General features: G+C 57.4%; 1 protein-coding gene across 6 annotated transcripts in view; it reads left to right on the top strand.

Annotated features, from left to right (window-relative positions):
- TSNARE1 (t-SNARE domain containing 1) overlaps positions 1–13,705 on the top strand; it is a 133,183-nt gene that overhangs the window by 54,012 nt on the left and 65,466 nt on the right. For 5 of the 6 annotated variants that reach the window (XM_058444082.1, XM_058444080.1, XM_058444081.1 and 2 more), the window contains 2 exons: positions 2,866–3,015; positions 4,197–4,703. In XM_058444082.1, coding sequence (XP_058300065.1) covers positions 2,866–3,015; positions 4,197–4,703 — 657 coding nt within the window. The remainder of the gene's footprint in view (positions 1–2,865; positions 3,016–4,196; positions 4,704–13,705) is intronic. The other variant, XM_058444083.1, reaches the window with a different exon arrangement.

Below are 13,705 nucleotides of genomic sequence, written 5' to 3'. Positions count from 1 at the left end.
TCCCTGCTGTGTGCCAAAGTCCTGCCAACCTAACTGTGCAGCACCTTAGGGCCGTCGTGTCATCGTAACGTCCTCTGGACAGAGGCAACAAAAAGCCAGCTAGTGAGTTGTCAACTCATAAATAACTCAGATACACAGAAGAAAGCTCCCCAGAGCTCCATGCACACGGGCCAGGTCTGTGGACAGCTAGGACACGTAGCTGTCTCCTCAGCGCACCAGCAGTGGTCAGCCTCACAGTAACCTGGCAGGAAAAGAAAATGTTAACACGCCCTTGGCAGCCTGGGGTGGGAGCAGGGGCCAGGGGAGGGTGGGTGTGGGGTGCCGGGAGCAGCCAGCTTTGGGGCAGCCTGGGGCAGGAGCAGGGGCCACAGGGAGGGTGGGCAGGGGGTGCCGGGAGCAGCCAGCTTGGGGCAGCCTGGGGCAGGAGCAGGGGCCACGGGTTGCGGGGGAGGGTGGGTGTGGGGTGCCGGGAACAGCCAGCTTCGGGGCACCCAGGAGTGTTCCTTCTCTTAGCCCAGCTGTGCTTCCTCTTGGACTCTGTCTTAGAAGATAGACACACGGGCAGAGGTGTTCACCACATAGGATTTGTGTGAGTGCTGACTCAGAAATACTGTAAGCACCTGGCTTTAGGGAGACGATTGTGTTACAGCTGGGATAGAATTCGATGTAGGCATTAAAATCACATTGTCGAAGGCCCTCGAGTGACCTGTGCACGTGCTGTGATATGTGGTGCATGGAAGAAGCAAAGCCATACGTGCAATGTTTGCTTGTGGAAGACAGCCGCCCACCTCCAGGGTTAATAATGTTTATCTCTGGATGTTGTGAGCTTTATTTTTTTATTTATAATTGTCTGCATTTACATTTTTCTGTAATTTGTGGGTATTATTCTATTCAAAAGCAAACAGTAAATGTCCCAGGCCTGTCCCTGCCATGTTCTAGGTTCATGTGGCTCAGGTGGGCAGAACATACTGGCCCCTCAAGGGGTGTGGGGAGCACCGTGGAATAACGTGGGTGCAGTGGGCACGACCTGGACTTGGGTGAGTGGATGCAGTGTGGCGAGGTGGTGGCGTGTCCTTCTGGACTTGGGTGAGTGGATGCAGTGTGGCGAGGTGATGGTGTGTCCTTGAGTGACAGCAGGGCCTGTGGTCTCTCTGGGGGCCTGTGGGACCCCATTTCTGAGCAGAGGCTGAGCTCAGTCACCAAGTGCCTGGATCCCCTCACAGGCCATTGTCCGGGGTTTCCGGCCTGGAGAGTGTGTCTCTGTACAGAGAGAGGATGGTGTGGATGCCAGGGGAGAGGGGCCTGCCGGGAGCTGGAGGGACAGGCCCTGCCCTCTTGGGAGGGGGCCCCATGCTGGAGGCTCACCTCATCAAACCCTGAGAGGCGTCTGTGACTTGGGGCCCCTCCCTCTGTTACTTGGGCCCCCTCCAGGCCTTGGCCAGAGCCTCTTTCGTGGGTGCCTGGTTTTCCCAGGGCAGCGTCTGTCTCCAGGCTGCGGCTGCTCCCTCTCCAGCCCCCCCAGAGGGTTGTCTTCTTGTGACTCCGATCCACTTTGCTGCACTTCTCTGCCCTGCGGAAACCTCTGCCCTGAAATGAGCCAGGCAGCTGCCCTCCCGTCCTTCCACAGGCCCTCTTCCCCACACCAGGGCCCAGAGCTGGAGGGTGAGTGAGCCCCAGTCCAGAGCAGTGAGCTGGGCACTGGAGGCCCTTCCCTGAGTCTATGTGGCCGTAGACCTGTCTCTGCCTGTGTGGTTTGGGCAGTGCTATCTGGGGGCAGGAGGATGGACCAGGTGGCCTTTGGGCCCTCGCCCACCTCCCGGGGGTCTGGTGAGAGGCTTTGGGAAAGTCCTTCCCTCCCTGTCACGTTGGGCTGTAGGGTCCCCCTAGACGGACCCTGAGTGGGAGCTCACCAGGGTGGCCCCTAGTGTCACTTCTCTGAGAGTTGCATGAAGGGCCTTTTCCAAGAGCTGCTGCTTTAGGCACTTGGCTCAGGGATGCAGCCCTGGGACCCACTGTGCCGACCTGGCCCTGGAGGCCACGGATGTGGCTGGAAAGCACTTCCGAGCCAGCAGCATCCTTGTGACCTACCGGGACATGTCCCAGGAAGAACAGGTTGCAGACAGGCACACAGGGTCCGGCTTCGGAGGCCTCAGCCTGGCGCACATGGCGTGTCTTTGACTCTGGGGTGCCGTGGATTGAAAGGCACATTGTGGTTCCGGAGTTGTTAAAAGGCTTTTATAAGGTGCATCTGAGGATCAGTGAATTTCAGTGAAATGTGTCCAGAAATGTTTTGTGAACAAATGGAAATAATCAGAGAAAATGACGATGCGTTCTGTGCGGGGTCTGGGAGCCGGGAGAGGGGGAGCATGCGTCTCTGTCTCCGCAAAGCCGAGTGGGGACAGCAGTGTGGCTCTGCTTTTCATCTCCCATATGCTACGGAGTGGCACTTTTATAAAATGCAGTAGAATGATTCTGAGCATGGAGGTCGCGGCAGTTTCGAATTGCCTTAAACGATTCTGGAGCTGCACTTCTCATTTTGTACTTTGTTGCCGACTGGTAATAGCTGTCCAGGGATTAATCTGTGACTACCCCTGCAGGCCGTGGGGGTTGTTTGCTAGTTTGCAGTCACATTTCAGAACTGGTTCAGAGAAAAATCCGGAACACCTAAAGTTCTGAACTCCTTGCTGGCATTTAGCAGAAGGGGGATGATCCAGAGGATATAGCAGGCAGGGAGGGCTTCCTGGAGGAGGAGCCCTGAGTGGAGCATCTCGGGTCCTGGGCGTCTGCTGTCCGTGCGTGGGGGCCTGGCACTGCCAGGAGCGCCCTGAGCTGAGAGTAATCGTGACTGTCCCTTGCTGTTCGTAGAGTGCGCTAGATGTTGGACCGAGTACGGAATCCGCCATTTCCCCTGCCCGTCGCCAGAGAGCAAGCTGCAGAACCCCTGTGTGGGGAAGGACGGGGAAGGTGATCTGGGGCCAGCGGGCACGCCTATTGTCCCAAGGGCCAGGAAGCGAGGTACTTCACTCAGACGCTGGGTCTGGGGGGTCCTGGGAAGGCGGCTTAGAGATGCAGGTGCTGAGGAGGGCAGGGTCAGCAGGCAGGAGGCAAGGGGCCTGCATCCCCTGCCCCCCACCAGGCCTTCCCCTGAGTAGGGCCAAGGGTGCAGCCAGCCCAGACAGGCCACAGGATGGAAGCTGCGTGGTGGCCAGAGCTGGCCAACCCTGTAGGCTCAGGACCGAGCAGGGGTGCTACCGCTGGGGGCTCTGGACCTGCTCATGCGGCCCCTCACCCTCAAGCCTGACTGTCCTTGTGCAGTGGGCTGGCGAGGGGTGACAGGGTGCTTGCTGTGGTCTGGGGAGGAACAGGTGCCGTGACCTCTGCGGGTATCCTGGTGGGCTACCCTCCTGGTGGAGGGGCCCCTTCCAGGTGCTTCTGGGACGCCAGGCCCCTGGGGAGAGGCCTGCACTTGAGTGCTCCTTCCCGGGGACTCAGACATGCAGCACCGGGGAACCTGCAGTGTCGGGCACTGTCCCTGCCTTCAGGAAGCTGGTCCAGTTAGTGAAAAAGCTTGTATGTGAGCAAAGATGCAGAGACTTTGCCACTGTTGCCAGCGCAGCCCTGTTCCCTTGCAGGTTGGAGGGCTGTAGAGGCACAGGATGGCAGGGGGGTGAGGCTGCCGACCAGGCCACCGTGTCCCCACCGGCCTCAACCCAAGTGCGGGAGGGAAGCCGAGGCCGGTGCTCAGAGGGCTCTTAGTTGTGCTGTGGACAGGAGCCTTCCAAAATGTCAGCTGGCAAGGCTGTCCCCAGGCAAGGGCTGACCCCGGGAGCAGCCCAGTCCTGGCCTGAGGGCAGGAAACCCTGCAGAGGGTCCAGGGCCGCAACCTAGGCTGCCCGGCTCCTGCACCCCTGGGGTGGCTGCAGGGGCAGGCAGGGCTAGCGGTGTGCTGTCTTGGAGATGGGGCACTGTGACCCAGAAGCTATGTGCTTGCGGACGGCACCTGGTGAGGCAGTGTCAGGGCTAGGGGATCGTGGGCCCAGGTCTCTGGACACCCAGCAGGGAGGGGTGGGGGCCAGGACCAGACAGCCGTGTCCTGAAGCAGAAACCACAGAGGAGGTGCCCTAGGGAGCTGCCGCCGGGGCCGCTGCCTCCACAAGCCCAGGGCCTTAAACATCCACCTTTTGGTGCCTTTCCAGGGCCTGGGGTTGCCCCTGAAGGCAGCCGGATGCCGGAGCCCACCTCATCACCCACCACTGGCCCGAGGAAGGACTCAGCTGCTGGGCCCCATGGCCGGATGGCGGGGCCCAGCGCTACCCGGGCCAAGAAGAGGAAGCCCAACTTCTGCCCGCAGGAGACCGAGGTGCTGGTATCCAAGGTGAGCAAGCACCACCAGCTGCTGTTCGGCACGGGGCTGCTGAAGGCCGAGCCCACTCGCAGGTACCGCGTGTGGAGCCGCATCCTGCAGGCCGTGAACGCGCTGGGCTACTGCCGCCGCGACGTCGTGGACCTGAAGCACAAGTGGCGGGACCTGCGAGCCGTCGTGCGGCGCAAGCTGGGCGACCTCCGGAAGGCGGCCCATGGCCCCAGCCCTGGCTCCGGCAAGCCCCAGGCCCTGGCCCTCACGCCCGTGGAGCAGGTGGTGGCCAAGACCTTCTCTTGCCAGGCACTGCCCTCTGAGGGCTTCGGTCTGGAGCCGCCCAGAGGTGAGTTCCTTGCCCAGCTCACCTCGCTAGGGCGCCACTCTGTCCAGCAGGAAGGTGGGGCCCATCTTGGCCATGTTGCCCTGTGTCTTCCTCCACAGTACCTTCCCCTCCTCCCTTCCCCCTCCCCCTCCCCTCCCCCTCCCCCCCTCCTCTTCTCCCCTCCTCTCCCACTCCCTGTCACCACTGTCTCATCTGGAGTGTTCTTGTTCATTCATCCTCTGCCCCATTCACTCTTCACTCATCTGTGCATCCACCCATCTGTGCATTCAGGCAATACATAATACGTATAATGGGAGCATTAGTAAATTTTGTCTCCCTGCTTGATGTTTGACTTGGCCTCTCCCTCACCCCGTCCTAGAGTGGAGCTGAGCACGCAGACAGGCAGGGCAGAGTTCTCCCATCACCATCACCCAATCACACGCTGGGGCCACAGCCGTGGTGAGAGGGGCATTTGCCATTGCTGCCTGGGGTAGACACACACGCCGAGAATCAGGCCTTTCTAGCTGTGCCGATGCTCCCCACGGCCATGCGTGCTCATGTTCCTCCTGCTGCGTCTTGTGCTGCTCATGAAAGAAAAAGCTGGTTGCAACTTACTAAACTGGTTTTCTGACCTGGGTTTCAGTGCTGTGGTTTGAAACATGCTTCTCTGTTACTGTTTTTAACACCCAGAAGAGGCCTTCCTACAGGCTAGTGCCGCCCTGTGGTGCCAGGGTGGGCAGGTTGAGACCTGGGAGGCAGCATCTGCTCAGAACTGCAGCGGGCCTTCTGCGGACCCCGAGGCTGAGGCTCCAGCAGAGTCCCTTTTCCCAGGGAGAGCATCGCTCTGTTGGTGTCTGATGGGTCAGGGAGGTCCACAGGAGGTCAGTGCGGGCCCGGCGTCTGAGCTGCTGCTGTGGTGGGCCCGGACAGGTGCCGGGACAGGTGCCGGGACAGGTGTCTGGACAGTTGCCCGGACAGGTGCTGGGCACAGGCACGGCGTGCGCTCACGCCTCTTGACTGTTGCACGAGGCCGTGCTACAGGAGATCTGGAAGAGGAGGGCAGCAGCCTGGTTCCCGCACTGGATTTCAGCTGTGGGTGATGAGTCCTCCATCCTGGTGTGGACGCTGCCTGGACACACCCTGCCCTGGGACTGGATGGGTCCCTAGAGCATGGGGCTGCAGTGGGCCAAGGTTCCCCTCAAGACACTGGCTGGGATCTGCCCATGTACCCAAGCTGAGTGTGTGGCGAGGACGGCAGTCCTGGCTGTGGTGGAGCTGGCAGTGTCTGGAAGAGGGTCTGAGCAAGTGCTCCCAGCCCCACCTGGACAGGGCAGACGTCAGCAGGCATCTCTGGTCACGGGCACTGAGGCCTCCTGCTCAGCCCCGGGATGAGGTAGCAGGCAGTGGCAGTCCTGGCACTGAGTCACCCGGCCTTGCTGCAGGAGCTTCTCGGGCTTGACTGTTTCAGCTTGAGGGAGGTCTTTACAGGGCAGCCCTTCCTCTTGGCACAGTTGGGGGCCGTGGGGGAGCCCCTCTCTGGCCGTCAGTGGGATAGCTGGCCTCAGGGCCTCCCCGTTGCTGTGTCCGAGGACAGGTGCTCCGCTCTCTGGCAGCTGCTGTAGTGGCTCAGTCGCCCCCGCAGTGGGGTCAGCCCGTATTGTAGGCGGCCGGCAGAGCCTGGGACTGGGGTGACACAGAGCATTGCTGTCATGGGCTGTGGGCTGCTCGTCTCTGGCTTTTACATGAACAAGGCCTCCTGCCCTCCGCACAGGGTACAGGTGGGTTTCCTGGTGCTGTCAGGGCTGGGGGTGCTGAGTGAGCCGGTGGCTGTGCTTGGCACTGGGTAATTAACGGGATGATGGAGGAGGTGGCAAAGTTAGAGGCACGGCCCGTGGTCCTCCGCAAAAGGCCTGGGCTGCAGAAGGTCTCATTGCAGCCTGCCGGGCAGTGAGTGGCTGATGGACAGTGACACTGATGGGGGTGACCTTGCTGGTGTGGAGGAAGAGGAGGTGGTCCCGGGGGGAGGCTGTGCGATGGCTTCATATCCTCTTCTACCTCCTGCTGTCCCAGCCTGTGTCCAAGACCTCTGGCCCCAGCCGTGTGTCCGGGTGCGCCCCAGGCACGCACTCTGCTTCGGGTTGGAGGGTGGGGTCAGGCCCCCAGAGCCCCTTGCCGGCCTGCTTGCTAGCCTGCCAGGGCCCTCCTGGGACATGCCTGCAGCCCCAGGCGGCCTCTCCACCACTGCCTGCGCTTTACTCCTCTCCACGCTCATCAAGGATGAGCCTTTATTTCCTGTGAACAGGAGTCCCTTTGCCCTTGCCTTGGCAGGAGATGTGAGCCTGGATTGTTACTCTGAAGAAGACTGCCCGGCCAGGCCTGGGGGGGCGGGTGCAGGGAGGCTGGGAAGGGGGCACTTGAGGGCACTCTCAATGTCCTTGTCCTCTCTCAGTCCCCACTGTGCCACTTGAACTCCCTCCCCAATGTCGGGCTCTGCATCTGAGAGGGTGGAGCCACGTGTGGACAGATGGGAGGCGGGGGGGGGGCAGGGGAGGGGTCTGGGGGAGTGTGAGAGTGTTTCGTGAGCACCTCCTTTTCCGACCCAGGCGGGCTCTGGAGTTAGGCCTTGAGGGGCATTTCTCTAATTGCATACCTCGTCTTTGACTTTGAAACAGGCTCCCTAAAGTGTATTAAGAACTTAAAAAGCCAACAGAAGCCAGTACACACTGCCCCTTCTCTGACCCCAGCCCTGTGCCGTGTTGTGGCTTCTCTGGGCCCAGGGAGGTGTCTAGGCACGTGGTATCATCTGTGGGGTGTGAAGTCCGAGCAGCCTGCAGGCCCTGTCTGTGTGTGGGCTGGGTCATGCAGCCCTGGCGTCTGAGGCAAAGGGCTAGAGAGGTCCTTTGAGATCCAGACAGTGGTGGGAAGGCTGAGGTCGAGAGGGGACGGCTCCCTTGGGACTGAGCCAGAACAAAGCTGCCCGGCCCTGCCTTTCCCAGCTCTGGGGCCTTTGTTGAGTGCCACAGCCTTATTATTTTCTTTCTTTATTGGCATAATAGTCACATATCAAAGTTTGTCATTTCACCCTTTTAAAGTCTTCAACCTGGTGATGCTAGTTCATTCCCAGTGCTGTGCAGCCACCGCCACTGTCTCAATTCCAGAGCGTTTCTGACTCCCAAAAGGGAGCCCTGGCCCTAGGCAGTCACCCCACCCTCAGCTCCCCCAGCCCTGGCCGCTCTAGTCTGCGGTCTGCCTGCGGCTTTGCCTGTTCTGGACGTTTCCTGTGACCGGAGCCATGCCCCATGTGCCTCTATCTGCTCTGTAATCCTTGGAGCCTCCGCTTCCTCCTCTATAAAGTAGGGTTCCCGCCATCACGAGGAAATACGGGACATGCCTCGGCCGGGGCTGGTGCACAGGAGGCCCCGGCAAACCTCACTTCTCTTACGTGGCCCTGTGTTCTTTCTGGACTGGTGCTCTCCTGCCTCCATTTTCCAATGCCTGAGCACCACCCCTGCACCCCAGCCTTTGTGGACACTTCCTTCCTGATGCCGTCCGCCTTCCTGGAGCGTGAGGCCCCGACCCTGCCCCAGAATGAGCTGGTTCACTCCCCAGCTCTCCGGCTGCGTCGTCAGCCCCTGTTGGGAAGCGTCCCTAGCCCTCTCAGTCCTCTGCGGAGTTGCCTGCGTGGTGCAGGACTGTTGCCATGTGTGTTGGAGACACCCCCGGTGCAGCTGTCCACAGGACGGCTGGTCGCAGAGGAGGAGGGCGCTGCAGGGCAGGGCCGCTGCTCTTGGCTGGTGAGGGCCCAGACTCAGCAGGTGTGGGGAACGAGCCTTGCCTTTGATGTGTCCATCTGCCACCTGCCTTTCCCACAGACCTCCCTCGGGAGTGGTTGTCCAGGTGGGCCGGAGCTGCCCTGCGCATCCCTGGCTGCCCCATGGCTGCTGGCACAAAGCCTGGCTCTCAGCTTTTCTGGCATTGGCAGCTGGGGTTTAGACGCGTCCTCTCCATGAGGCCCTCGGAGGTGACCCTGTCTCCCTGGGGTGAACCTTGCCAGTGCTTGAGTCTGGTTTCTCAGCGCCCTGTGGGAGCCAAACAGCATTTGCTGTGGCCGCTCTGAGCTGCCACTCCCGGCCGTGGCGCCCTGGCCCACACCCCCTGCCTCCCCGCCCTGGCTTCCCTTGCCTCATCCACGGTATAGGTCCACGGGCCTGTGATTCTCCCTGGCCTGCAGAGACCCATCTCCATGGTCGCCTGGGCCAGTGTAACAAGAGCCGTCACACATCACGTAGCTGCCCGGCTTAGTCAACGTCAACTTCGCTTTGAGCCGCATCCGATTCTTTGCTCCCTCGGCACGGGCTGGCCCAGGGTCAGCTGGGGAAGCGGTCATCAGCCTCAGTCACACACTAAGTTGGGGAAGCGATGATCAGCCTCGTCAGTCACACACTAAGGTTTTGGGGTACTCTGTTTCTTCTTGAGGACCCCCGATGGTGCTCTGTGGATTCTGAAGCACCATCATGGATGTGCAGAGGCCCAGAGTGGGGATGGCCTTCTAGGGCTTCAGACCTCTGTTCCTACTACCTCTCTCCTCACGTCTGTCCATCACCAGATGAGTGGGCAAGAAGGGTCCTCCCAGGGCGGGAGGTGGGCTGCCCACTTGTGCCCTGCCCAGGTCACGCTAGCAGAATCGGGCAGCAGCTCACATGCAGGGTAGCAGGGCCAAGGCATCTCACCCTAGGGCCAGTGTATGGTGGCTCCCAGACGGCAGAGGGAAGGCCGGCCCTGGGCTGTTCTTCCCTTCCCTGGGGCCACTCCATGTGGACTCGGGCACACACCACGCCCTGTCTGCAGCTGTGGGACAGGGTTAGCATTGCATGTAGGGCACCCAGCTCAGCTCAAGCCAAGTTAGGCTGCACACTGTCTTGACTGGGCTTTTTCCTGCCTGAACCTGAGCCGGGTCCACATCCTTCAGCTCATCCCCTCTGGCCACTGGGGAACTGCCTGGCCAGTGTCATACCTGATGGCAACAGAGCCTTGCAGACTGTCAGCTTGCCCAGTGGTCTAGGCAGCCAGGCAGGCTTGGGGTGGGTGTTGGGTGTCCAGGGGGTCTCAGTGCTGACTGTGGAGTGGCTGTGTGGGTGCCCTCCTCAAGCTCCTGCCTTGGGGACCCCCTCCTGCTGGGGCTGCATTGCCTTGGGACCTGGTTCAGTGAAGAGCAGGTGGGGACCCAGACCCTTGTAATCCCACATCATGGCCAAGTGTTCATCAGAGGCCTTCGTCTGCAGCAGGCAGCTAAGTGGGGCCTGCAGTGAGATGTAGGCGATGCAGCCCTGGTGGGGAGCGTGCCTGCCTCCTTTGGGCATTTTATGGTGTCCCGTTATCCCTGTTCACAGCAGAGCTAGAGGGTGGGGATGGGGACGGCAGAGAGAAGTCCTGATAAGCCCTGCTGACATTTTGTTTTGTTTTATGGAGTGTTAGTGAGGTTGCTCCGATGGTGTGAAGATGGAATCTGGGCAATGAATTTTTCTTCCTTCTCTTGGGAATGGGTGTTGGGGACAGGACTGGGAATGAGGGGGGCCCTCTCTGTACCTCCCTTAGGTCCCCGGCCAGAGTCACGGGGTTGTTACTGGCGGCCTGTGAAGCCAGGGTCTTCAGCTGGGTGGCCGTCCCTCTGAGGGTTCCTGGACCCAACAAACCTGTGCTCCAGCGGCAGCCTTGGGATGTGTCAGAATGGGCGCTTCCTGAGACCAGGATGTGGCGTCCTGCATGTAGTGATGAGTTGGCCTAGTGGGGACTGGAAGCAGCAGGATGCCTGTGCTGTGGTTGGCGGGGCTGCGGTGTCACAGGAGCGCAGTGGTGGTGTGAGATGAGGCAGCCCCTGCCTGGTGACTGTGGACCCCCAGCAGTAGCAGAGGCAGTGCTTGGGGGAGGCCCCACAGCCTGCCTGGTGACGGGACGGCACTCCCCGCGGCTCCCTCAGTCTTGAGGTTATGCTGTGACTCAACAGGCATTTCTAGAAAGCACGGTTGCGCCGAGTCCTGGCCTAGAAACGCAGAGGTCAAAGGTGGGCAGCCCGGCCTGCCTGCTGAGGAAGGCTCCCCCGCCTGGGTGTGAGGTGCAGAGGGCGGAAGCTCATCTGGCAGGCCCTGAATGCCATGCTTGACGTCCAGCCGGGAAGGCGATGGTCAAAGCTAGGTTGCCTGGTCAGGCTGGGGAGGTCAGACTGGGAAGGCACGGGGCGGAGGCGGAGGCAGGGTGCTCTGGCTGTGCGCTTCTGTCTCACCCCTGTTTGGAATCCGGACATGACTTCTTCGAAGTTTAGTTCACACACAATGTGGCATGTCCATTTAAAGGCATGGTTCAGTGCAAGTTTGGGTGAAACACACCCATCTGACTCCTACCCCAGGGAGGTAAAGAACATTCCTGTGGCCTCAGAGGGTTCCCTCTGCCCCTTTCTGGTCAGCCAGCCCCAGCCCCAGCCTCCAGACTAGCCCCAGCCTCCGGCCTAGCCCCAGCCCCAGCCCTAGCCCCAGCTGGAGCCCCAGCTCCAGCCCCAACTTCAGCCCCTGCCCAGCCTCAGCCCCAGCTCCAGCCCAGCCCCAGCCCCTAGCCCCACCCCACCCCCACCCCTACCCCTCCCCCCCCCCCCACGCCCAGCCCCAGCCCAGCCCCAGCCCCTACCCCATCCCACTTCCCATGGCTTGCTTTGCCCTCATAGATCAGGTATCTGTGTCTCACAGTTGCAGAGCCAGGTAGCATGTACTCTTCTGCCTTCCTTAACCCAGTGTGTGCCGTGTGAGTGGGTAGTGCACCCCTCTTTATTGCTGGGTGGCAGGCATGCCTTTGGATGTACCACAGCCTGTGTTTCCACCTATCGATGGATGCTTTTGTGTTCTCCAGCTTTTGGCTGTTAGGCGGAAAGAGGCTGTGAGCATTTCTGTGGGATCTTTGTATGGATAGATGTTTGCATTTTGTTGTGGGGGGATTATTACCTGCAAGTTGAATTGCTGGCCGTAGGGCTGGTGTGACTTTTAAAGATATACCCAAGCTGTTTTCCAAGGTGGCTGTGCTGTTTTAATTCCCCTGAGCAGCAGGGGAGAGCTGGATCTGTATCTCTGCTCATGCTAATACCACACTGTCTTGATTACTATAAGATACATCTTGCAGTGAGCTGGGAAGAGTCCCTCCTCTTCTGTCTTCTGAAAGAATTTGTGTAGAATTCGTATTACTCTTCCTGCAAATAAGTGATAGAATTAGCCAGTGACGCTCTCTGAGCTTGGAGTTTTTGTTGTGAGATTTTCAGCTACAAATTCACTTCCTTTAATGCTGCAGTGCTATCCATGCTGTCTATTTCTTCTCAGGTGAGCTTTGATTGTTTTGTATTTTTCAAGCAACTCATCCTCTAAGTTCTGAAATTAATCAGCATTAAGCTACTCATAGTATTTCCTTAATATCCTTTCAGTGTCTGTAAGATCTATGGTGATATCTCCTCCTTCGTTTCTGATGTTGCTGATTTATATTCAATCTTTTGTTCTTGATTAGTCTGAATAATTTTATCCTCTCAGTATTATTCCCATGTAAATCGATTGATTTTATTAATCATTTGAAAGGTCCAGATGTTGATATCATTAGTTTTCTCTATTGATTTGATGTTGATTTAATTGGTTTCTGCTCACCTTTATTATGTCTTTCTCCTGCTTACTTTGGCTTAATGCTTTTGTCAGATTATTGACTTGAGATCTTTCTTTTTTTCCTAAGTATTTATTGCTATACACTTCCCTCTATGCATTGCTTTACTGATACACATTTTAATATCTTGTGTTTTTATTTCATTCAGTTATTTTCTAATTTCTCTTTGATTTCTTCTGTTACACATGATTATCTAGAAGTGTGTTGTGTAATTTCAGATGATTATGTCATTCACAGATACCTTTCTGTTACTGATTGCTAGTTCTGTCTTCAGAGAATGTATTTTGTATGATTTCAGTGATTATAACTATGTCAAGACTTGCTTTAGGGCCTAAAATAGAGTCTGTCTTAGTGAATGTTCCACGTGCATTTGGCAGGAATGTGTATTCCCCTGTTGCGTGGGTTAGGCTGGTTGAGGGCGTTGGAGTTTCTGTGGCCTGTATGCTCTTCTGTCTGCCTGCTCTGCTGACCGCGCTGCCTGTAACTGTGGATTTGTGTGTTTCTTTCCAGTTCTTTCAGTTTTTGCTTCATGTATTTTCAAGCTGTGATATTAGGTGCATACATACTTAGAATTGTTTTATCTTAGTCAGTTGACCATCTGTTTTTAAAGTGTCCTTCTTTTATTTCTGTTATATCTGTGGTTCTGAATTCTACTCTGATATTAGTGTAGCCATTCCAGCTTTCTTGTGATTACTGTTTACATGATATATTTTTCTAATTTTTACTTATAACTTCATCTGATTTTATATATGAAGTGGGCTTCTTGTATACACTGTAGAGCAAGATCTTGCCTTTTTTTTGAGACGGGGTCTCTTACTCTGTTGTCTATGCTAAAATGTAGTGGTGTGATCAAGGCTCACTGCAGCGTCGATCTCCCAGGTTCAAGCCGTCTTCCCACCGCAGCATTTCAAGTAGCTGAGACTGCAGGTGTACATCACCACAGCTGGCCAATTTTTATTTTTTTGTAGAAAGAGATCTCACCGTGTGGCCCGGGCTAATCTTGCACTTCTAGGCTCAAGCGATCCTCCTGTCTTAGCCTCGGAAAGTTGTGGGATTACAGGCGTGAGCCGCCACGCCTGGCCAGAATCTTGCTTTTACTCTCATTGGAGAAGCTCTGCTTTTTGGTCGGAATGGTTAAAGCAGTGCCTCTGACCAGTAGGATTTTTGGTAATGATGAAAAGGCCCTGTCATCTGCATTCTTTAGTGTGACAGCCATTTGCCACATGGGGCTCCTGGGCACTTGAAATGTGGCTAGTGCAGGAAGCAACCGAGTTTACCATTTTATTTAATTTTAATTAATTAAAATCTACATTTAAATTGCTGCAAGGGGTTGATGG

This window comes from Hylobates moloch, unplaced genomic scaffold (assembly GCF_009828535.3).
Source record: "Hylobates moloch isolate HMO894 unplaced genomic scaffold, HMol_V3 SCAFFOLD_9, whole genome shotgun sequence".
Taxonomy (NCBI): domain Eukaryota; kingdom Metazoa; phylum Chordata; class Mammalia; order Primates; family Hylobatidae; genus Hylobates; species Hylobates moloch.
Note: the sequence above shows the minus strand (reverse complement) of the source record. Positions and strands in the feature narration are given on the sequence as shown.